This window comes from Gobius niger (assembly GCF_951799975.1).
Source record: "Gobius niger genome assembly, chromosome: 9".
Classification (NCBI taxonomy): domain Eukaryota; kingdom Metazoa; phylum Chordata; class Actinopteri; order Gobiiformes; family Gobiidae; genus Gobius; species Gobius niger.
Window position 1 is genome coordinate 36,566,765 of NC_136860.1, and position 27,926 is coordinate 36,594,690.

At 42.6% G+C, this 27,926-nt stretch overlaps 2 protein-coding genes across 2 annotated transcripts; one reads left to right on the plus strand and one right to left on the minus strand.

The window, feature by feature from the left end:
- Positions 1 to 767: 767 nt before the first annotated feature.
- lacc1 (laccase (multicopper oxidoreductase) domain containing 1) lies at positions 768 to 14,071 on the plus strand (the record flags this gene model as incomplete). Its single annotated transcript, XM_079562697.1, has 5 exons — positions 768 to 1,269; positions 6,101 to 6,279; positions 8,980 to 9,145; positions 13,469 to 13,694; positions 13,798 to 14,071. The coding sequence occupies 5 exons, from the start codon at positions 768 to 770 to the stop codon at positions 14,003 to 14,005; spliced, it is 1,281 nt and encodes a 426-aa protein (XP_079418823.1). The 3' UTR covers positions 14,006 to 14,071.
- Positions 14,072 to 15,551: 1,480 nt separating this feature from the next.
- On the minus strand, positions 15,552 to 27,909 carry LOC306968087 (NACHT, LRR and PYD domains-containing protein 12-like). The gene is made up of 13 exons (XM_079563354.1): positions 27,780 to 27,909; positions 27,615 to 27,719; positions 27,436 to 27,540; positions 25,924 to 25,990; positions 25,641 to 25,842; positions 23,578 to 25,573; positions 18,863 to 19,036; positions 17,958 to 18,125; positions 17,370 to 17,543; positions 16,830 to 16,997; positions 16,500 to 16,670; positions 16,291 to 16,337; positions 15,552 to 16,193 (listed from the first exon to the last, which is right to left on the minus strand). The coding sequence occupies exons 1-13, from the start codon at positions 27,878 to 27,880 to the stop codon at positions 15,655 to 15,657; spliced, it is 4,017 nt and encodes a 1,338-aa protein (XP_079419480.1). The 5' UTR covers positions 27,881 to 27,909; the 3' UTR covers positions 15,552 to 15,654.
- Positions 27,910 to 27,926: the final 17 nt, after the last annotated feature.

Below are 27,926 nucleotides of genomic sequence, written 5' to 3' on the forward strand. Positions count from 1 at the left end.
AAAAACAGCAAAAAATGACAAAAAACAGCAAAAAAAATGACAAAAAACAGCAAAAAAAAGTGACAAAAATCCAGCAAAAAGTGACAAAAATCCAGCAAAAAAAGTGACAAAAATCCAGCAAAAAAAGTGACAAAAATCCAGCAAAAAATGACAAAAATCCAGCAAAAAAAGTGACAAAAATCCAGCAAAAAATGACAAAAATCCAGCAAAAAAAAGACAAAAAAAACAGCAAAAAATGACAAAAAACAGCAAAAAAAATGACAAAAAACAGCAAAAAGTGACAAAAATCCAGCAAAAAAAGTGACAAAAATGTGACAAAAAAGTGACAAAAAAGTGACAAAAAAAAAACCCATAAGAAAAGGTGACACAACACAGCAACAACACGAGGAAAAAGATCAGTTTTGTGGGTCTTAGCTTTCAAATGAGGTGCTCCACAGACCTACAGCCAAAGAGGACAGCCTGCATTCGGTCTAGGCGGGTGGTAAGAGGTTCAGGCGGGTGGTAAGAGGTTAACTTGAGAAACATTGAGAAACCTTTTTGCACAACTCTGCAGGAACCGCATGCAAAACGCCAAACACTTACAAGACTCAGCACAAAACAACGACATGAGAAATTCCAGCCGTGTGCGCGGAGTTTCCAAACGGGGCGGAGCCAGAGAGAACCCCACGTGCGCTCCAGGAAGAAACACACATGCCCCGCGCGCGTATAAAAGCCGGGACTGAGCGCGCGGAGCCGACACGGGCGCGCGTTCCTCTGGGCTTCTCAACATGCACGACGCGTTACTCGTAGACTTTACAAACGGGGGGTGCCCTTCGTGCTTGTCTGCGCCTGCGCTCGGTAGTCTCTCCCTGAACTGTCACGTGTTTCTTCTCCACGGGACGCAGAACCGGGAGAATGAGCGCGCGCTGGAGAAGCTCAGGGACGCGTGCGTAAAGGTGCACGTTCTGGACGCCGCCACCCTCGCCAGCGGCTTGTATCGCTTCAAACAGGTCCTGGATGAGCTGGACCTGAGCGCGGTGAAGGTGCTCACTTCCGCCAGAGGGAAGGAGCTGATGCTGGCGTGCGCGGAGCGGCTGTTCACGCCGGTGTACGCGTTTGAGTTTGACGTTTCAGCGGCGGAGAAATGCGCCTGCGCGGAGAGTCCCGGCCGCGAGCGCTCCGGGGACGCGCCTGGTGGAGAAAAGGTGCGCGGAGAAGTGGCCGAGTTTCTGCGCCTCCTGCCCGGGCTGAAGGGGGAGATATCAGTCGACAGGTCGAGTCTCATCCCAGGTGGGTTTTTCACACTGCGTTTGCTGCGGTGAGTGGATGAGGAGTTTATGTCTTTGCAGCCGTTTAGTCTCGAGACAATGTGCGGAATACTTTAACCTCTTAACTCCCGCCTGAACCGAGAGGAACCTTTTCACCACAGCACATTTTTTCCATTTTTTGTCACATTTTTGTATTTTTTGTCAAATTTTTTAATCAATTTTTTGTCACATTTTTGTCATTTTTTCGTCCATTTTTTATCCATTTTTTGTCATTTTTTTGTCACATTTTTTATCAACTTTTAATCATTTTTTAATCATTTTTTTGTCTTTTTTTGGTCAAATTTTTGTCATTTTTTGTCACATTTTTGTCAATTTTTTTATCCATTTTTTGTCATTTTTTCGTCACTTTTTCGTCATTTTTTTGGTCCATTTTTGTCACATTTTTGTCATTTTTTGTCATTTTTTGTCTCATTTTGTATCAATTTTTTGTCATTTTTTTCACATTTTTGTATTTTTTTGTAATTTTTTCGTCAATTTTTTATCAATTTTTTGTCACTTTTTTGTAATTTTTTTGTCTCATTTTTTATCAATTTTTTAGTCATTTTTTGTCTAATTTTGTTAAATTTTTTGTCATTTTTTGTCACATTTTTGTCACATTTTTGTCATTTTTTCGTCCATTTTTTATCCATTTTTTCTCCCTTTTTTGTCACATTTCCATCATTGTTTTCTCAGTTTTGTTGCTATTTTCACAGCTTTTGGGGTAAAGCCAAACTGGAGAAAATGTTGTCGGTTCAGGTGGGGGTTTGCGCAGCGGTTACATAAACCAGTGTTTACATCACACACACACTGGACAAAGGATTAAATGAAATTATTAAAATTCGCTGGAATAAAGTTTATGTTAAATTTCAGTCTATTTGAACTAATCTAAGATCCGATAAAAACACGGAGGCCAATGGAGCAAAGAGAAATCCCACTGGAAATCAAACAAATTAACTTTTACTGTAAAAATATTAACTTTTTTTCACTTGAAATTATACAAAATAATCTGAATTAGAAAAAACTTGTGCTTGTTCCATTGGCAGGAATAGGTTTTATCTGCTTTAAGGCCAGACCAAATCCACTCAATCTTTACATTTTATCTCTTAATTCAAGTAGATTTAAGTCATTTCTTGTTATTCTTAGAGTATTCTTTTAGGATTATGGCCTAAAAGGCTGCTCTGCTGAGTGTTTAAGGAACTGACAGTATTTTCCACGTTTCTAGAGCACTTAGATTTGGGTCATAATATTTCTCAAAATCATCTCGAGGGCCAGAGTTTGATGATGGAGGGCCGGTTTTGGCCCCCGGGCCTGACGTTGCCTACCCCTGCCATACTCTGTATAGCCACAGCTGCCCTGGGGTAGACTGATGAAAGCGAGGCAGCCAGTCTGTACCATCAGCTGCTCATACACAGACACTGGAGGCCAGGAGGATGAAGTGACTTGCCCAAGGACACAACGACAGTGCACCTTCAGGAGGCGGGGCTTGAACCAGTGTTCATTTTGACATGTTTTATTTTAGTCTAATTTAGTCGACTTTGCATTGACAATATTCATTATAATCATATTTTAACAATGTCCTCGACTTCATGTTTCTGATTCCACATGAACAAAGCTCAAACCTGGACATTTGACAGTGTTTAACCCCTTAACTCCCACCTTTTCTCCAGTTTGGCTTTACCCCAATCCAAAAGCTTCTGGGAAAAAGCTGTGAAGGTAGCAACAAAACTGAGACAAAAACAATGATGGAAATGTGACAAAAAAGTGAGAAAACATTGATGAAAAAAGTAACGAAAAATGGATGAAAAAATGGCAAAATAAAGACAAAAATGCAAAAAAAAAAGAAAAAAAGACAAAAATGTGATAAAAAATTGACGAAAAAATGACAAAAAAATACAAACATTTTAAGAAAAAATGACAAAAAAAATGACAAGAATTTGATTAAAAATTGACCAAAAAATGACCAAAAAAAAACAAAAAATTTCCAAAAATGAGTTGAATACCCAACAAAACCCTCGACTTTCTGATCATGAGACGACCCGCTCTGCCGCCTGCCCTGTGTTCATTCATAACTGAGAATCTACATGTAAACAGTCTTCAGATAAAAGACAAACCAGTGCATAAAAGAAGCGTTTCCAAACCTTTGACCTGTGCGTTTAAATATCTTGTTGCCGGTAACTGTGACTCTGTTTGTTTTGCTTCACTCATTGCTTTATAAAGTCGCAGTAGCAGAAACTGACCTCCCACCTCCTTCTGCTGCACTTTGGTCACCATTTTGTTGAACCAGGCTGTCGCTCCTTATATGAGTGTGCGGATGGTGACTAATGCTGTGCCGGCGACTTCTGCAGTAACTGAAAAGTAGTAGCAGGGCCGGACTGGGACTGAAAAACAGCCCTGGACTCTGACCAGCCTGGCCCAAATTAGCGTGATTGTGACACTTCCACAAATACATATTTAAACCTCTTACCGCCCGCCTAAACCAAATGCATTCTGTCCTCTTTTGGCTGTGTAGCACCTCATTTGAAAGCTAAGACCCACAAAACGGACCTTTTTCCTCACGTTGTTGCTGAGTTTTTTTTTTGCTCACATTTTTTTGGAATTTTTGTCACATTTGTTGAATTTTTGTCACATTTTTGTTGAATTTTGTATTTTTTTGTTGAATTTTTGTCACATTTTTGTTGAATTTTTGTCATTTTTTTGTTGAATTTTTGTTGAATTTTTGTTGAATTTTTATTAAATTTGTCACATTTTTGTTGAATTTTGTCACATTTTTGTTGAATTTTTGTTGAATTTTTGTTGAATTTTTATTAAATTTGTCACATTTTTGTTGAATTTTGTCACATTTTTGTTGAATTTTGTTGAATTTTTGTTGAATTTTTGTTGAATTTTTGTTGAATTTTTGTTGAATTTTTGTCATTTTTTTGTTGAATTTTTGTCATTTTTTTGTTGAATTTTTGTTGAATTTTTGTTGAATTTTGTATTTTTTTGTTGAATTTTTGTCACATTTTTGTTGAATTTTTGTAATTTTTTGTTGAATTTTTGTTGAATTTTTGTTGAATTTTTGTCATTTTTTTGTTGAATTTTTGTCATTTTTTTGTTGAATTTTTGTTGAATTTTTGTTGAATTTTGTATTTTTTTGTTGAATTTTTGTCACATTTTTGTTGAATTTTTGTCATTTTTTTGTTGAATTTTTGTTGAATTTTTGTTGAATTTTTATTAAATTTGTCACATTTTTGTTGAATTTTGTCACATTTTTGTTGAATTTTTGTTGAATTTTTGTTGAATTTTTATTAAATTTGTCACATTTTTGTTGAATTTTGTCACATTTTTGTTGAATTTTGTTGAATTTTTGTTGAATTTTTGTTGAATTTTTGTTGAATTTTTGTTGAATTTTTGTCATTTTTTTGTTGAATTTTTGTCATTTTTTTGTTGAATTTTTGTTGAATTTTTGTTGAATTTTGTATTTTTTTGTTGAATTTTTGTCACATTTTTGTTGAATTTTTGTAATTTTTTGTTGAATTTTTGTTGAATTTTTATTAAATTTGTCACATTTTTGTTGAATTTTTGTCACATTTTTGTTGAATTTTTGTCATTTTTTTGTTGAATTTTTGTTGAATTTTTGTTGAATTTTTATTAAATTTGTCACATTTTTGTTGAATTTTGTTGAATTTTTGTTGAATTTTTGTTGAATTTTTGTTGAATTTTTATTAAATTTGTCACATTTTTGTTGAATTTTGTCACATTTTTGTTGAATTTTTGTTGAATTCTTGTCACATTTTTGTTGAATTCTTGTCACATTTTTGTTGAATTTTTGTTGAATTTTTGTTGAATTTTTATTAAATTTGTCACATTTTTGTTGAATTTTGTCACATTTTTGTTGAATTTTTGTTGAATTTTTGTCATTTTTTTGTTGAATTTTTGTCATTTTTTTGTTGAATTTTTGTTGAATTTTTGTTGAATTTTGTATTTTTTTGTTGAATTTTTGTCACATTTTTGTTGAATTTTTGTAATTTTTTGTTGAATTTTTGTTGAATTTTTATTAAATTTGTCACATTTTTGTTGAATTTTGTCACATTTTTGTTGAATTTTTGTCACATTTTTGTTGAATTTTTGTTGTTTTGTTGAATTTTTGTTGAATTCTTGTCACATTTTTGTTGAATTTTTGTTATTTTTTTGTTGAATTTTTGTCATTTTTTTGTTGAATTTTTGTCACATTTTTGTTGAATTTTTGTTGAATTTTTATTAAATTTGTCACATTTTTGTTGAATTTTGTCACATTTTTGTTGAATTTTTGTTGAATTTTTGTTGAATTTTTGTTGAATTCTTGTCACATTTTTGTTGAATTTTTGTTGAATTCTTGTCACATTTTTGTTGAATTTTTGTCATTTTTTTGTTGAATTTTTGTCATTTTTTTGTTGAATTTTTGTTGAATTTTTGTCATTTTTTTGTTGAATTTTTGTCACATTTTTGTTGAATTTTTGTCACATTTTTGTCGTTTCTTAAAATTGTTTTTCTATCATTTTTTGTTGTGTTTTTTGTTTGTCCGTGTTTTTCTCATGTTTTCATCCTCCTTTTTCTCGCTATTTTGATGCTTTTCCTTGTATTTTTTAGATTTGGGTAAAGCTCGGTTGAGACGGGACTGGTGGCCCTTCTGTGCTCTTCCAGAATGGACATACAGTATGGCCAGTCCGCCCCTGAGTAGTAGTAGTAGTAGTAGTAGTAATAGTACAGGCAAACAAAGAGACTTCCCCCGACGGTCATAATGAAAAGGCCTTTTGGGGTTAACTATTAAGTAACCGACTGCTGATGCTTCACAGATTGCTTTGGTCACGGCTTCAGCTCTCGGGCCGGGGGGGTTTCCTACCTCCCCTCTCTGTCCTCGCTGAACCTGTTCTGCAGCGCGAAGAGGAGAGACCCCCCCGCTGTGGTGGAGGAGAACAGGCGGAGGCTGGCCCTAACCGCCGGATTTCACCCCAAAACCATGCACTTCCCCAAGGTACACACGCACAGAAGGGCTGTTTAACCTCTTAACCCCCGCCTGAACTGACTTTTTTGTCTTTTTTTATCACATTTTTGTCATTTTTTTTGGGTCACATTTTGTCACATTTTTGTCATTTTTACGTCAATTTTAGTCACATTTTTCCGTCAATTTTTTTATCCATTTTTTGTCATTTTTTTATCACATTTTTGTCTTTTTTTTTGGGTCACATTTTGTCACATTTTTGTCATTTTTACGTCAATTTTTAGTCACATTTTTTCGTCAATTTTCTATCCATTTTTTGTCATTTTTTATCACATTTTTGTCATTTTTTTTGGTCACATTTTGTCACATTTTTGTCATTTTTTCCGTCAATTTTTTGTCAATTTCTTGTGACATTTTTGCCACTTTTTCATAAATGTTTTGTCACTTTTTTGTCACATTTCCATCATTGTTTTCGTCTCAGTTTTGTTGCACCTTTTTTCCAGAAGCTTTTGGATTGGGGTAAAGCCAAACTGGAGAAACTGTGCTCGGTTCAGGTGGGAGTTAAGGGGTTAAATGCTCAGAGTGATGGCAGAAGTACAGAAAGGTCATAGCGCCCTCTGCTGGTGGACATACAGCTCACACCGTCACACACTGAAACCCTTCAGGAGGAAATAGAGTTCAGCTGCAGACCCGGAGCCGAGGCAAATCTACCGTGAAAGCGAATCCACCGCGATAGTGCGCCCTCTGCTGGTAAAGACGGATACACGACGGTATTTAGCTCATGTTTTACAGTTGTATCGTTGGGATTATTTTGTGTAATTTAGAATGTGTTGACATGTAGCTTAGTTTAGGCGACATGTACTGTTATTTGGGTTATTTTATGAAATTAAAACTGTGTTTTACTCCTTTCATTGTATTTTGTAGGACAGAGCCTTCATTTGTTCAACAAGGGACAGAGACAATATTTTGGAACAAAATCACATTTTTATTGTGGTAACGGCCATTGCTGTAATCAGTAAAGAAAGGAGAGAAATCATAGGAATCATCAACTTTTTTTTACATTTTATTTGTCCTTTATTTATCCAGGACAAAACTCGTTGAGATTAAAAATCTCAAGAGTCCAGGCCAAGATTCTTCAAAATTAAAATATGCAATAATTGGCCACAGAAAGTAAAAAGTACCCGTAATAAATAATTATGAATATATTTACTTTACAGCCTGCATTTTTTGGGTAGCATGTGATTGGGATTATTTATTGTTTTTACTCATTTACAACTAGCATAAACGCCATCTTAACCTCTTAACTCCCACCTGAACATGTTTTCTCCAAATTCTCCAAATCTAAAAGCTTCTGCAAAACAGAGGCGAAAAACGAGAAGAAAATGAGGAACAACAAAAAAGGCTAAAAAGTGACCAAAAAAAGTGACAAAAATCCAGCAAAAAAAAAAGACAAAAATCCAGTAGAAAAAATTACAAAAATCCAGCAGAAAAAAAGACAAAAATCCAGCAAAAAAGTCTAAAATCCAGTAGAAAAGTGACAAAAATCCAGCAAAAAAGTCAAAAATCCAGTAGAAAAAGTGACAAAAATCCAGCAAAAAAGTCAAAAATCCAGCAAAAAAAGTGACAAAAATCCAGCAAAAAAGTCAAAAATCCAGTAGAAAAAGTGACAAAAATCCAGCAAAAAAGTGACAAAAATCCAGCAAAAAAAGTGACAAAAATCCAGCAAAAAAGTCAAAAATCCAGTAGAAAAAGTGACAAAAATCCAGCAAAAAAGTCAAAAATCCAGTAGAAAAAGTGACAAAAATCCAGCAAAAAAGTCAAAAATCCAGCAAAAAAAGTGACAAAAATCCAGCAAAAAAGTCAAAAATCCAGCAAAAAAAGTGACAAAAATCCAGCAAAAAAAGTGACAAAAATCCAGCAAAAAAGTCAAAAATCCAGTAGAAAAAGTGACAAAAATCCAGCAAAAAAGTCAAAAATCCAGCAAAAAAAGTGACAAAAATCCAGCAAAAAAGTCAAAAATCCTGTAGAAAAGTGACAAAAATCCAGCAAAAAAAGTGACAAAAATCCAGCAAAAAAAGTGACAAAAATTCAGCAAAAAAAGTGACAAAAATCCAGCAAAAAGTGACAAAAATCCAGCAAAAAAAAGTGACAAAAATTCAGCAAAAAAAAGTGACAAAAATCCAGCAAAAAAAAGTGACAAAAATTCAGCAAAAAAAGTGGCAAAAATCCAGCAAAAAAAGTGACAAAAATCCATCAGAAAAAATGACAAAAATCCAGCAAAAAAAGACAAAAATCCAGTAGAAAAAATTACAAAAATCCAGCAAAAAAGTAATAAAAAAGTGACAAAAACACATAAGGGAAATAAAAAAAAGTGACGACAATGGCAAAGAGGAGAGAATGGATTTGTTTTTGGCGGATGGTAAGAGGTTAAGCAGAAAATGAATGTGTTATTATATCTTTATAAAACAACACGTGTCATTTTATCTTCATCAAACAACAGAAGCATCTACGATTTCAAAATTGGTCCATAAGAAATCAAAAAATGAAATAACTCGGTTAAAGTCTCACGTTCGTTGAGTCGATCAAATCAATCTTCCCAAGACCTGATCTTTACCAGCAGAGGGCGCACTCTCACGGTGGATTAGCTTCACGGTGTTTCTGTCTCGGCTCCGGGTCTGCAGCTTCTCCTTCTCCCAGCAGGGCGAGTCAGGTTGTGTGTTTGACGTCCTGCAGGTGAACCACGCGAACGAGGTGTGGGTGATGGGAAAACCCGAGCCGGACTCTTACGACGGCGTTGTGACGGACCGGAGCGGAGTGGTGCTGGCGGCTCCCAGCGCTGACTGCATTCCCCTGCTGTTCGCTGACCCGGTCAGACGGGTCATAGGGGCCACTCACGCAGGTAAAGACCGAGGGGGGGGGGGTTTAATCAATGGATGGACAAGAGAACACAAGGTTAACACAGGAGCAGTCGATGTGTTGCACTGCTCCATCTAAAACTCAAGGGGCACAGTACGGTGTCTGAACACCAGCAGATTGAGCGACATCTGCTAAAAGTTCAATAAACTCCGGGAATAAAGTATTTCTGTGATAAAACCAAACTCAGAGACAGTGGAATATTTATGATAAATACGAGTCAGATACGGGTCGGGTGCGGAGAGGACTGGGTGGCCGTCAGAGGCAGGTGCCTCGACGACCTGGTCCGCATGCACAGCTTCTGGCGTTCGGGACATGGAACGTCACCTCGCTGGGGGGGAAGGAGCCTGAGCTTGTGCGGGAGGTTGAGAGATACCGACTATAGTCGGGCTCACCTCCACGCACAGCTTGGGTTCCGGATCCCAACTCCTGGAGAGAGGCTGGACTCTCCATTTTTCTGGAGTTGCCTGCGGGGAGAGACGGCGGGCTGGGGTGGGTTTGCTCATATCCCCCCAGCTCAGCCGTCACGTGTTGGAGTTCACCCCGGTGGACGAGAGGGTCGCGTCCCTACGCCTCCGGGTCGGGGACAGGTCTCTCACCGTTGTCTCGGCCTACGGGCCCAACATCGGTGCAGAGTACCCGGCCTTCTTGGAGTCCCTGGGAGGGGTACTAGATAGTGCTCCGACTGGGGACTCCATTGTTCTACTGGGGGACTTCAACGCCCATGTGGGTAACGACAGTGAGACCTGGGAGGGAGTGATTGGGAGGAACGGCCTCCCCGATCTGAACCCGAGTGGTGTTCTGTTGTTGGACTTCTGTGCTAGTCGCAGTTTGTCCATAACGAACACCATGTTCGAGCACAAGGGTGTCCATAAGTGCACGTGGCACCAGGACACCCTAGGCAGGAGGTCGATGATCGACTTTGTAGTTGTGTCGTCTGACCTCCGGCCGCGTGTCTCGGACACTCGGGTGAAGAGAGGGGCTGAGCTGTCAACCGATCACCACCTGGTGGTGAGCTGGATCCGCTGGCAGGGGAGGAAGCCGGTCAGACCTGGCAGGCCCAAGCGTGTTGTGAGGGTCTGCTGGGAACGTCTGGCGGATCCCTCTGTCAGTGGGGTCTTCAACTCCCACCTCCGGAAGAGCTTCACCCAGATTCCGGGGGAGGCGGGGGACATGGAGTCCGAGTGGACTCTGTTCTCCTCCTCCATTGTCGATGCGGCTGCTCATAGTTGTGGCCGTAAGGTCTCTGGTGCCTGTCGCGGCGGCAATCCCCGAACCCGGTGGTGGCGCCCGGAAGTAAGGGATGCCGTCAAGCTGAAGAAGGAGTCCTACCTGGCCTTGTTGGCTTGTGGGACTCCTGAGGCAGCTGAGAGGTACCGGCAGGCCAAGCGTGCTGCGGCTCGTGCGGTCGCAGAGGCAGAAACTCGTGTCTGGGAGGAGTTCGGGGAGGCCATGGGGGAAGACTATCGGTCGGCCTCGAAGAGATTCTGGCAAACCGTCCGGCGCCTCAGGAGGGGGAAACAGTGCTTCACCAACACTGTGTACAGTGCGGGTGGGGGGCTGCTGACCTCGACTGGGGATGTCGTCGGGCGGTGGAAGGAGCACTTCGAGGACCTCCTCAATCCCGTCGTCACGTCTTCCAATGAGGAAGCAGAGGCTGAGGACTCGGGGGTGGGCTCGCCCATCACCGGGGCTGAAGTCACCAAGGTGGTGAGAAAGCTCCTTGGTGGCAAGGCTCCGGGGGTGGATGAGATTCGCCCTGAGTACCTTAAGTCTCTGGATGTTGTAGGACTGTCTTGGCTGACACGTCTCTGCAACATCGCGTGGCGGTCGGGGACAGCGCCCCTGGATTGGCAGACCGGGGTGGTCCCTCTCTTTAAAAAGGGGGATCGGAGGGTGTGTTCCAATTACAGAGGAATCACCCTCCTTAGCCTCCCCGGTAAGGTCTACTCCAGGGTGCTGGAGAGGAGGATCCGGCCGATAGTTGAACCTCGGATCCAGGAGGAACAATGCGGTTTTCGTCCTGGTCGTGGCACACTGGACCAACTCTATGCCCTTCATCGGGTACTCGAGGGTTCGTGGGAGTTCGCCCAACCAGTCCACATGTGTTTTGTGGATCTGGAGAAAGCGTTCGACCGCGTCCCTCGTGGTGCCCTGTGGGGGGTGCTCCGGGAGTATGGGGTCCGGGGCCCTCGTGGTGCCCTGTGGGGGGTGCTCCGGGAGTATGGGGTCCGGGGCCCTCATGGTGCCCTGTGGGGGGTGCTCCGGGAGTATGGGGTCCGGGGCCCTCTGCTAAGGGCTGTCCGTTCCCTGTATGACCGCAGCAGGAGCTTGGTTCGCATTGCCGGCAGTAAGTCAGACCTGTTCCCGGTGCGTGTTGGTCTCCGCCAGGGCTGCCCTTTGTCACCGGTTCTGTTCATTACTTTTATGGACAGAATTTCTAGGCGCAGCCAGGGGCCGGAGGGTGTCCGGTTTGGGAGCCTCAGAGTCTCATCTCTGCTGTTTGCGGACGATGTTGTTCTGATGGCTTCAACAAACCAGGAACTTCAGCTGCTCTGGGGCGGTTTGCAGCCGAGTGTGTAGCGGCCGGGATGAGGATCAGCACCTCCAAATCTGAGGCCATGGTTCTCCACCGGAAAAAGGTGGTTTCCCCTCTTCAGGTCGGTGGGGAGTCCTTGCCTCAAGTGGAGGAGTTCAAGTATCTCGGGGTCTTGTTCACGAGTGAGGGGCGGATGGAGCGTGAGATCGACAGACGGATCGGTGCGGCGTCAGCAGTGATGCGGTCGCTGTATCGGTCTGTCGTGGTGAAGAGGGAGCTGAGTCGGGGGGCAAAGCTCTCGATTTACCGATCGATCTACGTTCCCGCCCTCACCTATGGTCATGAGATTTGGGTCATGACCGAAAGGACAAGATCGCGAATACAAGCGGCCGAAATGAGTTTCCTTCGCAGGGTGGCTGGGCGCACCCTCCGAGATCGGGTGAGGAGCTCAGTTACCCGGGAGGAGCTCGGAGTAGAGTCGCTGCTCCTTCACGTCGAAAGGAGCAGCTGAGGTGGCTCGGGCATCTGTTTCGGATGCCTCCTGGTCGCCTCCCGCGGGAGGTGTTCCAGGCATGTCCTAGTGGGACAAGGCCTCGTGGAAGACCCAGGACACGGTGGTGGGACTATGTCTCCGAGCTGGCCTGGTGTCGCCCCGGGGTCCCCCCGGAACAGCTGGAGGAGGTGTGTGTGGATCGGGAAGTTTGGGCATCTCTGCTGAGACTGCTGCCCCCGCGACCCGGCCCCGGATAAAGCGGAAGAAAATGGATGGATGGATGGACGAGTCAGATACGCTTTTACTTCACATGGATTTTACATGAATGGCTTGGATTATTCGAGAGGAAGCTGTCGGTCATTTAACAGCTCCAGCTAAAGGTTAGCAGCTAACGTTAGCATGAAGCTATCGGTCATTTAACAGCTACAGCTAAAGGTTAGCAGCTAACGTTAGCATGAAGCTATCGGTCATTTAACAGCTCAAGCTAAAGGTTAGCAGCTAACGTTAGCATGAAGCTATCGGTCATGTATCGGCTCGCTACTTTTACAGATGCATTGTGGGAAATTTTGAGTGCACTACTTTTTTCTCTCTGGACATTCGGACACCCCTACAACATGTGACCACTTTATAGTGACTATATAGGGGATAGTGTGGACATTCGGATACAGCCCATGTCTTTATAGTCATTGTAGCCCCAGATTAATGTATGAAGGGCACAAGTGGGTCTTGTGTTTGGTTCCGTCTTTTATTTTCCATGTACACAAATTCCACCGTAAGAGCTAAAAACAAACAATGTACAATAGAACAAACCATAAACTAGTAAGATAATCCTATATTAAGTAAGCATGTTGCATAAAGTGATTTATAAGTATTACCTTTTTTCCCCTTCAATCTGGGAGCGAAAATCAGGGCCATCACTTTCCATTCCACCATGACATGCACAAACACATTTAAACACTTCCTGGCTCTGCCCACAGGAAGTGATGCCATAGGACAGGAAGTACTTCAAAAGCCATCTCATTGGCAATTTTACTTTCTTATTTCAAGCGAGATTTACCCTAGAACTGGTCTGAAATGTCCTCAAACAAGCAAAGCAAACTCGGTCCGATCAGGAAAAGTGTCTAAATGAGTGAAAACCGCTCAAAACAAGAAACATTTCCTCAGTTCAAGTCATTTAAGCCAATGCTTGATATTTGCAGTGCAGTTGATTACAAGCCTTTAGAAGTGTTGAGAAGGAGACAGACGGCTCCAGTCAATCTGAATACGTGTCTCTGCAGGCTGGAGGGGGACAGTGATGGGGGCGGCCATGGCCACCGTGAACTCTATGGTGCGTGAGTTTGGGAGCGACGTGAAGGACATTCTCGTGGCGGTGGGACCGTCTGTGGGAGTCTGCTGTTACACCATGAACCGACACCAGGTCCAGGACTTCACCAAAATCCACCCAGACTGTGTCCCCGATCCAGAGTCCGCTCAGCCGCACGTCGACATCCGCCTCGCAAACAGGTACGGCCCAGGACGCCATGTCGTCCCTGTGACAGGTTCTCCTGGTGTCAGAAGGGGACACCTCTCCTTACGGGGGACAATAAAGTCTACCTGTCTCTTCCAGACTGCTGTTGGAGAACGGGGGGGTCCTGCCTGAGCACATTCACGACCACACGGTGCGGGACAGGCCTGAGGTGACGCCCTGCACCTGCTGTAACCCTCAAAAATACTTCTCACACGTTCGGGACGGAGCCAACTTTGGGACTCAGGTCGGCTTCATCTGGATCAGAGAAACCCAACAAGAGACTGTGATGAACAAAGGTCTGAGATAATCAACCAGGAAGAGACAGAAAGTCAGACTGTGGTTATGTTTTACAGACATCGTTCTTTCATTGGACACTTTATCCTCACACATTTTTCCTGTTTCTGAGGTCATGTTCACACTTGTTGGTCTGGACTTGGTTTATCTACTTCAGTCACTGGTCTGGATCATGTTCACAGAGCGCAGTACCAACACTAGCCAGCAGGGGGCACTATGTCAACGATTCATAGAAGCTCCATATGTGGATTGTTATTGAATCTGATTGCACAAATCTGATCCATTTGAGTTTGCCAGGAATAAATGAAGGCAGTGGCGTGCACAGACAGACATTTTGAGGGGCAGTGATACTAACAGACCATTGATTACTATGTCCAATTATGTGGACCTAATAATAAAGACTTTAGAGGACGACGTAGGACTATGACATTGCTCTGCACTCAAGATTAGCACAAATACAGATAAGTAGGCAAAGGTACTATAGCCTACACTTAAAATATCTGGTTTGTCAAAAATATCTTGAACAACAATAATCCTGGGCTGTTCATGTTCCTGTGCTCCTCCCACAGACGCACAGTGTCCAGACCCCAGGCACCTCCTCTCTCCTCTGTCTCCTCAGCTCAGCTCACTCTGCTCTGGCCCTGGTCTACGCTCAGCCCTGACTTAGTCTGAGTAATACAGCTCATTTTCAGAACATTTTATAGCGCGACAAACAGAACCGCTAAAGTGACTGACTTGTTACCGCGGACTTTGTCCGGTCGGTCTCGACACGAGCGGCGGCGCTGACGTCCTCGCACTGTCGGCCCTCTCGTTTCCATTCCCCTTAATAATCCAGTCATGTCGCGCTGGCTCGTTCATAAAGTTCTCGAATTTTGTTTACTTTACTCCTGAGTCTCCCTAACATGGGCTGTACCATCTTCTCAAACGGGGGAGACACGGGGACAGAGCAGCTGCCCTTTATTGATCAGGAGCGTCAGCACCGCCGCGGCTCGAGAGGCAGAGGAGGAAGGAAGCGCGATTTGAAGTTGTTGAACATTGTAACTGTATTTTCAGCACATGTTGGCTCAGTAGGGCAAATATCTAAGAACAATAAAAGAAACAATACTTAATATTGGAAAGAAAAAAAACTGGTCTTGAGAAGGGCACTTAAAGGGCACAGGGCAAAGGGGCAGGTGCTTGAGCACCACCTGGGCTCTACCTGTGCACGTCCCTGGCGCAGGAACTGTTAAAGTAACTCTTCCCAACACCCCATAGGATCATCAACCCCACTAGAGCCCTGAGGGGTGTAAGTTATTCTCTTCACTTGTCGGTGCATGTTTTGCTTCATTTCTATGACATAAGTTATCGCTAATGTTTGAACATTGATGCATAGAACACATTAATTGTAACACTTCATAAATGTTCGAGGATCAATTTATTGTTTCTGGATTTGGTGCATCAGGAAATCATGACACATTTTTACAGTTTCCACATTATAAGACTATATTTTTGTTTTTAGTTATATTATTCACAATTTGTCTGAAATTAATGTTAAAAACAACTGATCTGTTGACGACTCTTAATTTATAAACTTTATAATCTTACATTTCCTTTGTCGCCGCTACAATAAATGTACGTCACACTTGATGCTTTTGTGCCTTGAGTTCAGCTGAAGACAGGAGTTCAAATAAGTCTGACAGAACTGCAGTAGGATGCAAACCCAGCCACCAGAGTTTCTGTGAAAGTGGCGCAGAAACCAGTGATGCCACGGCATTCACCATCAGAGGACACCTCATAGAAAGACAATAATCCAGCATCAATATCCAAATACACGAGCACTCGCTGCGATGCAGAAGAGCCGCATCGATACTCCTTTCCTCTTTGATGAACAGAGTATTGCCCCTTAAACACTCTCAGAGTCCAGGATTCATCATTTTGCCCAAACACACATTCTTTACCGTCTCCTTTTCTCTTCAGTTTTTTATAACACACAGCAATGTCCATCCACCCAGGGTCATCCTCTCCACAGCCGTCCCACTGCACCTCCCAGAGGCACTGTCTCCCCAGAGCAGTGGAGGTCAGGACCTGGGGCCGACAGTCGAACCTGTCCTGGTGATCTGGGTACGGCTGCTCCTCCTCCACATGACTCACTGTTCTCAGGTCCTCAGACAGACGGAGCGCTCTGTGAGCTGTGTTCACATCCAGGACAAGGTCACAGGAATCTGAGGCACAAACAAACACAGTGAAGCAAGTTGATGATAGTTGACACGTATCACTAGACCTGTTGAATGGTAGAAGTTCTGTGAACCAGAAACTCACACTTTCTCAGACCTGGAGTTAAGTATTGGGCACCGGAAGGTTTCATCCTAAAACACAATGAAACATGGTCATTGCTCAAAGTCCAAAAGTGTATCCTGTACTACTACAGTTTATGTCACAGGTGAGGAATAAACACAGAACTGACAACACCAAGTATTTTGGCAACTTATGAGAAAAACAGCAACAGTTACTCCTCACGGGCTTCTCACCTGAGAGAGTCCAGGCAGAAGTGGGGCTGGTTTTGTAGAGCGCTCAGGAGCTCAGCGGAGGGTCCTGGATGGTTGTAGCTCATGTCTAACTCTCTCAGATTGGAGGAGGGAAAGCTCAGAGCTGAGACCAGTGCAGCTCCGCCCGTCTCAGAGACCAGACATCCAGACAGACTAAAACCACACACATTTGATTTACAAGACAATTCTTCCCTCTGAGACATTTCTGGGTCAAAGCAGGAACTGAACTGTCAAACTGTGACCAGGAGAGAGTTCGATTTCAGTGGCATCGAGGCACTGCTTAAAACCTGAAAGTCACAGGATCAGACTCACCTGAGGGTCTGCAGTCTGCAGGGGGCGCTCTTCAGTCCAGAACACAGCAGCTCTACTCCTGAGTCCCGGAGGTCGTTGACACTGAGATCCAGGAGAGTTAGACTTGTTGATCTGAGGACCGTGGACAGAGGACCACAGCACTTCTCTGACAGGAAACAGCTCCTTAATCTGGAGAGACAGTGTCACATCAGCCTCTTAAACTCTGACTGGAAAAATCACTAATAAGAGTTTATAAAATTTGAATAGAACAAACCACAGAGGACCTATTTTAGCGAAAATTCAGGTAGGTCGGCTCTAATGATCTATCAGACTGACACCTCACACCATTTAATGTATATTTAGTAAAAAACAAAACAAAACAAAACTTCTTCACATTACGTGAATATGTTTAAGGTTGACAAAGTTGCTGGATGTTCGTTCAAAGACATGACATTAGATTAAACTTTCTTGTCTTTGTTTCCTGAAAATTGTCAAACAGATTTAGAAACTAAACAGCAGCAAAAAACATCTTAATTCTGTACAAACTAACTCTGTCCTCACCTGAGTGTCTCCAGTCTGCAGGGGGCGCTCTTCATTCCCTCACACAGCAGCTCCACTCCTGAGTCCAGGAGGTCGTTATAACTGAGATCCAGGTTCCTCAGACTGGAGGACTCTGAGCAAAGCACTGAGGCCAGAGGACCACAGCAGCTCTGGGGCAGAAAACAAGTGACCAATCTGGAGAAACACAAGGACATAAACACAGGCGGTAACATCTGTGGCCTTTAAAGAGGCACCTTTAGTCAGTGAGAGGAAATAATAATAATAATAATAATAATAATAATAATAGTGAGCAGTTTGTTTGCTTTATCATCACTGATCTGTTACATCTGGGTAAAAGTTTAAAGGTCTATGTTTATGGATAAAGGACATTATTCAAAAACATGGACATGATGTTGATCAGTATAAAGGACTTTCTGTAACAGTGGTGCAGTGGTTAGCACTTATGCCTCAGAGCTAGAAAGTCCCAGGTTAAATTCCTGGGCGGGGCTTTCTGTGTGGAGTTTACATGTTTCCTCCAAACCTCCAGAATGGAGCTACATATGGCCTGATGTGATGTAATGTTTGATTAATACTTTGTTGTGTTCTTACTTCAGGGTTTCCAGTCTGCAGCTGGAGCTCTTCAGTGCAGAACACAGCTGCTCCACTCCTGAGTCCTTCAGGACGTTGAAACTGAGATCCAAGAGCCTCAGACTGGAGGACTCCAGGACAGAGGACAGAGGACCACAGCCGGTCTGGGACAGGCCACAGTCTCTCAGACTGAAAGAAAAAAATAATCAGGCTCCAGATTGTGGGAGTTTTCAGCACCAGAACATACAGTAGTTGCACCACTTTAGATGTAGGGCTGGGTATCATTAAACAACACTAGTATAGTATCGAAAAAATAAAAGATCGAAAGCAGAAACTGAAAAAATTATATCTTTAGATCCAAGTTGTGACGCCTGTTGGTCCAGAGACGACATTAAAGGAAGTGACTTGTTTCAGCTCAAATAAATGAAACAAATTGAAAAGAAATAGTCTTTTATGGAATAAATTAACATTATTGTTCTTTTTTCTGGTTCTAAATGACAATTATTTAAGTATTGTTATTGAAAAAAGTATTGTTCAGGTATCAGTATCGTAAACCAAGTATTGTTAAAGTACTGGTATTGAAAACAAATAAAAATGGGTACCCAGCTCCATTTAGGTGAGCCCGAAATCTTATAATGTGATGATGTTTTACTTGTAGTCAGTTTTTCTTATATCACTTGTATTTCCTTTTTTTCTTTTTCTTTTTCACGACAAAATCCACAAAATGTTTTAAGGCTGAAGATAACTCTGGATAAGACGTAATGGGCCAGATCTTGTGCATCAAAACACAGACGATAGCGTGACATGTTGCCTCAGTAGCAGCACTTTGTGATCTCACTCCAGACTTAGCGCATTTAAGTGGGTGGAGACACACATTTTCCTCCAACCAGATCGACTCCGCCTCCAGGAGAGTGAGAAGAGGAGACCTGAGAGTTTCCAGTCTGCAGTTGACACTCATCAGTCCAGAGCAGAGCACCTCCACTCCCGAGTCATGAAGGTCATTGTTACTGAGATCCAGGTTCCTTAGACTGGAGAACTCTGAGCCGAGGACTGAGGCCAGTTGGCCACAGGAGCTCTCGGACAGAAAACAGTCACTCAAACTGAAATACAGGACATTGTAAAAACTACATTAACTGAAGTCTGTATCAATACAGCCTTAAAACATAATAATACAGACCACCCTTGCTTAGTGGGGGGAAAAGTGAGTAGAATTTCTTTCTAAACTCTGCCTAAACTGGTCATAAAATGTGGTCTGATCTTTATTAAAATCACAAGAATGAGTAAACAGTGTCTGCTTAAACTAATACCATCCAACCATTTACATTTGATCATATGTTTATTGGCCATAACATTCACAGGACAGGGAGGAATACGTGAGTAATAAGTGAGTGTATTAGAGTCAGGTGTGACTGAGCCAACCTGAAGTCCAGTCACTGAGGTGTGGCTTAAAGCTGCCCTGCCCACTGAAAAACACACACTGGTTAAGAATCGTCTCTTGTGGAGAAGCATTGTCTGATGTGCACCAGGCCTCGCTCAAAACAACTGTCTGAAGACCTACGATTAATTATGGATTTGCATAAAGCTGGAAAAGGTCACAGAAACATCTCTAAAAGTCTTGATGTTCATAAATCCACAGTTGGAAAAAGTGTCTATAAATGGAGACAGTTTGGCTTCAATGTGGCTTCACTTCCTAGGGACACATTTGGGTCATAATATTTCTCAAAATCATCTCGAGGACCAGAGTTTGATGATGGAGGGCCGGTTTTGGCCCCCGGGCCTGACATTGCCTCCCCCTGACCTACAGTGTCAGCTAAAGACTTACAGGGTTCATGAGAGAACGCCACAGAGGAAGACATTACTGTCTAAAACAGCACTCGGATGCTCCACAGCACTACTGGATAAATATTCTGTGGTTTGATGAAACCAAAGTTGAAATGTTTGGGCGGAACACACAACGTCATGTGTCGAGGAAAAGCCTAATCCTCACTGTGAAGTCTGGAGCAGGAGCATCATGGTGTGGGGCTGCTTTGTTGCCTCAGGGCCTGGACAACTTGCTCTCATCAATGGAAACATGAAGTCACAAGTTCATCAAGATATTTTGCAGAAAAGCTTGAGGCCATCAGTCCAGCAGCTGAAGCTGAAAAGAGGATGGAGCTGCAACAAGACAATGACCCAAAGCACAAAAGCAAATCCACTTCAGAACAGATTCAGAAGAATAAAGTACGCGTTCTGGAATGGCCCAGTCAAAGTCCTGTTTTTAATCATTTAGAATGAAAGCTGCCTGTCGTTAGCAGTAGCAATGAGCTAATACCGGGTTAGGCTGCAGTTGGTCACACTTTCCCAAACTCCAACGTCGAGTGAGATGCAAAGTAATGCAGCGATTTTCCCAATGGTTCATAAAAGACTGTCCTCCCAATATAAAGTTTAAACTTATCCACGATACATTCAAACATGCTCCCGTTGTCATGATGTGCCAGTGTCATCAGCAGCATTAAGACCTTTTTCTTGTCTATTTCGTGGTAAATAAGCAAAATAAGCATTAATAAACTGCAGTGCAATAAACTTACACATTTGTTAAGCCGACATCCAGTGTCTACACTACTATAATATATTGCGTGTTGACGTGAAAGTATTTAAAGTATTCAGAATACAGTACTCTGATTGGCCAGAGTAACGGAATATGTTGCAAAATACATTTTCAGGCAAGTATTCAGTATTCTGTAACGGAACACATTTTTAAAGTATTCTCTTCAACACTGGTCATGACATCGAGAAAGCCATTCACACCAGACATCACAGGAATCTCGCTGAACTGCAACAGTTTTGTGAAGAGCAACGGTCCAAGATTCATCCTGATTTTCTAATCTGCAACTAAGGAAACGTCTGGAAACACTGTTTACTCATTCTTGAGATTTCAACAAAGATCAGACCACATTTTATGAGACTGCCACATAACAGAACTGTGGTGGAGCCTAAAGACTTTAAAAAAAATAAACTCTTATATTGGTGGTTCTCAAATTGGGTCCCCAGTGGTTTTCAACTCTACAGCTCCAGTGATTAGTTTAATTACAGGCATCATAACACAGGGCCACCACAGCTCACCTGGATATTATGAATTCATGTCCTCTGAAGTACTAGGCTATTATACTGATAAAAGTCCTCAAAACAAACAAAAGTGGAAAACTCCTTGCAGTTCTACAGTTGTTTAAGTTTTAAAATCATAAGTGCAAGTACAGGTGAGTAAACTCGGAAAAGTAGAATATTGTGGAAAAGTTCATTTTTTCCTGTAATACAGCTTAAAATGTGAAACTAATATATGATAGACTCATTGCATGCAAAGTGACATATGTCAAGCCTTAGTTTTGCCTTTGATGATTTTGGCTTATAGCTTGAAAAAAACCCAAAACAGAGAAATGTGGGTCCTCTGACAACTATAATCATGCATATGTACCTAGTACTTGGTTTTGGTCCCTTTTACTTGAATTACTGCCTTAAAGTGGCGTGGCATGGATACTATCAGCCTGTGGCACTGCTGAGGTGTTATGGAAGACCAGGATGCTTCAATAGCTCCTTCAGCTCCTCTGTATTGTTCGTTCTCATGCCTCTTGTTGTGTCCTTGGGCAAGACACATCACCCAATGCCTATGTGTGAGTGGGTGGTGGTGGTCGGAGGGACCGTTGGCGCAGATGTGAGCAGCCTCGCTTGTGTCAGTCTGCCCCAGGGGAAACTGTGGCGACAAATGTAGCTCACCATCAGCATGGAGTGAATGAACTCCATGCACCCTTTCATGTGTGAAGCTCTTTGGGTGTGACTTGTGTCATATGAAAAGCGCTTCCTTTCCTTCCTCTCATCTTTCTTTTGCCAATGCCCGATAGATTCTCTACAGAGTTCAGGTAAGGTGAGTTTGCTGACCAATCAAGCACAGTAATCCGATGGTCATTTAACCAGGTTCTGGGACTTTAGGCAGTGTGGGCAGGTTCTGCTGGAACATGAAGTCAGCATCTCCATAAAGCTTTTCTGCTGAAGGAAGCATGAAGTACTCTAAAATCTCCTGGTAGACGGTTACGTTGACTCTGGACATAATAAAGCACAGTGGACCAACAGACCACTGAGCAACAGACCTGTTTTTTCGTTCTGTAGCCCACGTAAGACTCTTCTGACATTGTTTGTAGTTCAGGAGCGGCTTAACAAGAGGAATCTGACATTTGAAGCCCATGTCCAGGATCCGTCTGTGTGTGGAGGCTCTTGATGCTCTGACTCCAGCCTCAGTCCACTCCTTGTGAAGGTCCCCCACACTTTTGAATGGCCTTTTCCTGACAATCCTCTCCAGACTGTGGTCATCCCTGCGGCTTGTAAACCTTTTCTTCCACACCTTTTCTTTCCACTTGACCACTTGAGAACATCCAACATCTTTTGCTATGACCTTTTGAGGCTTTCCTTCCTCATGGAGGGTTTCAGTGATGGTTTTCTGCACAACTGTCAGGTCAGCAGTCTTCCCCATGATGGTGAATTCTACTGAACCTCTGAGAGACCATTTAAAGTCTCCTTTGTAGGTGTTTTGGATTAACTTGCTGATGAAAGGGAGACACTTTGAGCTACAATATAGTCCCTTTTCACAATGTTCTTATTTTCTGAGATTTTGATTTTTTTTTTTTTTTTTTCAAGCTATGAGCCATAATCATCAAAATTATAACAATCAAAGGCTTGACATATGTCAGTTTGCATGTCATGAGTTTATATCATATATTAGTTTCACATTTTACGTTGTATTACAGAAATAAATGAAAAATAAACTTTTTCACGGTATTCTAATTTTCACCTGTATTTTGCAAGTATTTCATTTTGAAAAGGTAGACAGACATAAGTGGGTTAAACATGTGCAACATTTATGTAAAATACTACCCCTGATTCTTGTGGGTCAAAGGGTATTATTAACTATTTGTGTTTCTTGGTTCGTTTTCTGTTTTATTGCTTATAAAACATCCCCTTATAATGCTTTATCAAGTGGAATATACATTTTGTTTTCAGGACAGTTGATATTTACATGATATTTATGCTGTAGTGGGATCATAGGACCGTAATGAACATGTACTAAACATGATAGTCATACATGCGTTTTCTAAAAAATAAAGGAGCTAAAAATGAAAGTATGAACCAGAGAAAGTATCAGATTAGGAAAGTGTTTTTAGTGGCCCTATGATGGGAGATGGCTAATAAAAGGCGATTCATCTGCCGCAACAAATCATGTCAAAATGAATATATTTAGGCATTTGCCTCTTCCCATAACGTTAGTGTCTGTCCAGAGAGGCTAGGGTTGAAGAGGAGTTAATCAGAAAGGAAAGAGTTGCATAAAACAGTAAATATCTCCGAATCTAGAAAAAAAGCTGTGATCTTGATCCAAACTAGCCTCTGTTTAGCTTTGGATTTCTCAGGAACCGAGGCGCGTAGAATTAAGCTGTTTTCACCTATGGAGGGATTAGATTCTCGTCTTTAAAATGTAGCATGTGTCCATAGCTACATAGAATATGCTGTGGTGCTAGAAATATAAAAAGGGTCTGTATTGTTGGCACTCAACAGCTGAATCCCCAAAACAGCGCAGCCTCAATGTGTTAATATCTGTGAATAAAATGATGTAACTCACATGGCCGTTTTGCTGACTTTGATGACTGGCAGCAGCTTCAAAAAAGATTCTGTCAAAACAGAGTATTTCCTCAGATCAAAGACCTCCAGGTCAGTGTCTGAGGACAGAAGGATGAAGACCAGAGCGGACCACAGAGCAGGAGTCATGTCAGACAGACGTCCTTCTGAGATGTTTTCCTGGATCTGTTCAACCAGTGTGTGGTCGTTCAGTTCATTCAGACAGTGGAACAGGTTGATACTTCCCTCAGTGGACAAACCCTCACCAATCCTTTTTTTGATGTACTCAATAGTTTTCTGATTCACCTCAGGGCTACTTTCTGTCTGAGTCAGTAAAACTGGTAGCAGACTCTGATTGGTCGGCAGAGACAGCCCCAGGAGGAAGCGCAGGAACAAGTCCAGGTGTCCGTTTGGACTTTCTAAAGCACAGTCCACAGCAGAGCTGTAGAAAGCTGCCTCAGACACAGACCTTCTACGTCTTTTTTTTGTGGACAGCAGGTTAACTCTAGAGCTGAAGAAGGTCTGATGGACGTGAAGCGCAGCCAGAAACTCCTGCACACTCAGATGGATGAAGCAGTAGACCTTGTCCTGGTACAGGCCTGGCTCCTCTCTAAAGACCTGTGTGAAGACTCCAGAGTAACGAGCCATCTCTGCAGCGTCCAGCCCACACTCGCTCAGGTCTGACTCGTAGAAGATCAGGTTTCCTTTCAGCAGCTGCTCAAAGGCCAGTTTTCCCAGAGCCTGCACCATCTCCCTGGTCTCTGGACTCCAGGGAGAGTCTGTTGCTGAGCGTCCATCGTACTTGAGGCCCTTGACTTTGGCCTGGACCACGAGGAAGTGGATGTACATCTGTGTGAAGGTGTGAGGCAGCTCTTCTCCCTCTTTCTCTTTCAGCACATGCTCCAGGACTGAGGAGAGGATCCAGCAGAAAACTGGCATGTGGCACATGATGTAAAGACTTAGAGATTTATTAATGTGGGAGATGACGGCTGTGGCCTCGTCTCTGAACCTCTTTCTGAAGTACTCTTCCTTCTGTGGGTCGGTGAACCCTTGCACCTCTGTCACCATGGAGACGCACTCTGCTGGGATCTGATTGGCCGCCGCGGGGCGTGTGGTTATCCAGAGGCGAGCGGAGGGAAGCAGGCTCCCCCTGATGAGGTTCACCAGCAGCTCCTCCACTGAGGCGCTCTCTGTGGGCTCAGTCAGGACCCGGGTCCGGCTGAAGTCCAGAGGAAGCCTGCACTCGTCCAGACCGTCCAAGATGAAGAGCACCTTTAGATGTTCTAAACTGCCCAGTCCTTTAGCTTCACTGAAGAAATGGTGCAGCAGCTCCATCAGACTGAACTGTCTGTCTCTGAGCACATTGAGCTCTCTGAAAGTGAAGGGGAACAGCAGCTGGATGTCCTGGTTGGCTTTGCCTTCAGCCCAGTCCAGACTGAACTTCTGAGTCAGCAGCGTTTTCCCGATGCCAGCCACGCCCTTCGTCAGCACCGTCCTGACTGGCCCCCGCCTTTCTGTCAGCTCTGCTCTGATTGGTTTCTCTTTTCTTCCATTTGGTTCTCGCTTTTTTGTCTTTCCTGTTTTGATTGACCAGAGTCCAGAAGTCATCTTTTTAAACATGTTTTTTACCGGACGTTGTTTCTTTATCACCTGTTCCTTGACTGGTTGTGACTGCCTCCTAATTTCCTTTGCTCTGATTTGCTCCTGTCCCATTGTTGGCTCCTCTCTGATTGGTCCCAGTTTTGGGGCGGGGCCTTTAAAGAGGTCTTCACATAAGATAGTAGTTTCAGATGTGGATCTTTTCCTGGACGCAGCCTGGATGTGTCTAACCTCATGTTCCTGGTTGACCTCTGAGGCCCCTCCCTCTGTGATGTAGAGCTCTGTGTAGATCTGGTTCAGGAGGGTTTGTTTTCCTTCTTTACTGATGCCCTCAGACACACAGCTGAACCTCTGCTTCAGGAGACTCTTCAGTTTGCTCTGACAAACGCCTGAAGGACTTTCTGAAACACAAAAACATTGTGATCGTCATCACTCGCCCTGACACAGTGAGCCTGACTGTGGACTTACTGCTGTGTAAACGCTCAGCCAGTGACTCCTGTTTCATCCTTCTCAGGAAATCCAGTGTTATCTTGAGAAAAGCCTCTCGGTTATTCTGATCTTCCTCCTCTTCCTCCTCTTTATCAAAGCATTCTGGGTCATTTGAGCACAGAACTCTTTGGAACCTCTTCAGTTCATCTTTGACAAATGTCACAAGGGTTTCCTCCAGCCGCTAAAATGAGAATAAACAGTCACAAAATAAAAGGACAAATCTGAGAGAAAAGAAGCGAGACACATTTGGTAAAGTGCAGACCTTAAATATGGCGTCCAGCTCAGTCTGAGTCGACTGTTCAAGTCCTGGATCCTGATGTTCTGTTTGACTGATGACACACAGTGAAATGAAGTTCATATTCAGTCAAAATCGTTATGTACCTACTCCTCTGTAGGCCTGTATATGCTGTGCAGAATGTTGTAAATCCACAAAAAATAAATGTTGATTTGTACAAACATTTGTGTCTTGAACCAGATCCAATTTATTTGATTATAGATTGATTATAGATTGATTGATGATAGATTTTTTTTGCTATTGTTGATACACATTGTAAGACTGTTGAAAGCCATCCTGTACAGCTCCACTGATTCTGTGGGTAGGATGAGATATTGGTTGGTGCTGGGAAGGAAAATGGTCGCAATTCTATTATATGAATTTTTCAGTGGGTAGAATTGTCTGTAAAGGAGGTCAGGTGCTCTTCAGGATCGAAACTTAAGTAAAAGTAAAAAAGACAAAAATCCGAGGCAGTCCGACATCTGGTTAAAAGTGGCGTTCGACCTTAAGTTTTTGATGTTTTATGCTTTCTTGTAATGTTTTACAACCGTGAAGCCCTTGCTGTGAAGCACTGTAAATTGCCTTGTGTATAGATTGTGCTCTACAAATACTGTAAATTAATGTGTGTGTCTGTTATAAAGTAACCTGAGTTGTTGCTGTATCTGTGCAGGAGTGCGAGCCAATCAGCACATATTAGTCCGCCCTCTCATTAAAGTGCATATGACAGGTTTTAATGCTTTTGAAAATATGACTTATTGAGAAGGATGACGTCAGTTGTAAGTTCATCAGCTGCACAAGTATCATTTTATTTCAGTGAAGAAGCGATTTTAATAAAGAAATGTTGGGCAGAAAAGTTATTTTTATTTTTAAGCTACTGACAGGAAGTGACATAGATAAAGGTAAAGTTCCAGATCAGTTTGACTCTTTCACATTGACTGAACAATGTCAGCACGGCAACAGTTTACAACTGTTTTCCTTCATCTATGTCACTTCCTGTCAGTGTCCAATAAGGAAGTGAAACTATAAACATCACAAAAATGGCCAAACTAAAGACTTCAATATAATTGTGTATAGTACAAAAAATGTGTCTAATGGATCATATGCACTTGAAATTATATCAGTGGGCACTAGCTGTGACCTATCCTTGATTCAAGCTGTGCAATGTTATGTTTGATCAGCGCGGTGGGTGATGGACCCCTGTTGAGAAGCTTTAAGTTTTTTAAGTGTCCATTTTTCCATAATGAGGCATTACATAACGATAAGGTGATTTCCTGATTGTATGTGTGAAATTGTGAAACTAAACTAATCGAGGCCACATTGGTTTGAGTGTCTAATGTAGATGGAAGCACCATGTCGATTTACCATTGGTGCAATTCTGTTGTTATTTTGCAAGAATGTTTTGATTATTATATCAATGAGCTATTGTGATTATGGAATTTCTTTTGTGGATCAAGAAATGTACGTATTTATTTCTCCAGGACTTCAGAACCAGAAACTCACCGAGGCTCAGCAGAAGGTTCATTGTTGAATTCCAAAGGAGGATCCTTGGAGCGGCTACTTCTGATGGACTCACATCTGGGACCAGTGGGAGGTGTTTTTGGCACACTATAATGCATGGTACAGTTAGTCAAATATATATAAAAAAAAAATACACCTGAAAATAATTTTGATGGACTCACAAATCAGAGGAAGAACGTTTATCTTTGAATGCCACAGGAAGACCCTTGGAGTGGTCACTCTTGATGGACTCACATCTGGGACCAGTGGGAGGTGTTTTTGGCACACTATAATGCAGGGTACATTTAATTAAAAAAATAACTATTTAGTATTTTTGATGGACTCACTTGAAACCAGTGGAAGAACGTTTATCTTTGAATGCCATAGGAAGACCCTTGGAGTGGTCACTCTTGATGGACTCACCGCTGGGCCCAGGACCCTCCTCCATCTTCCTCTTGAGGAAAGAAAATGAGTCAGGCCTGTTAATTAATAAA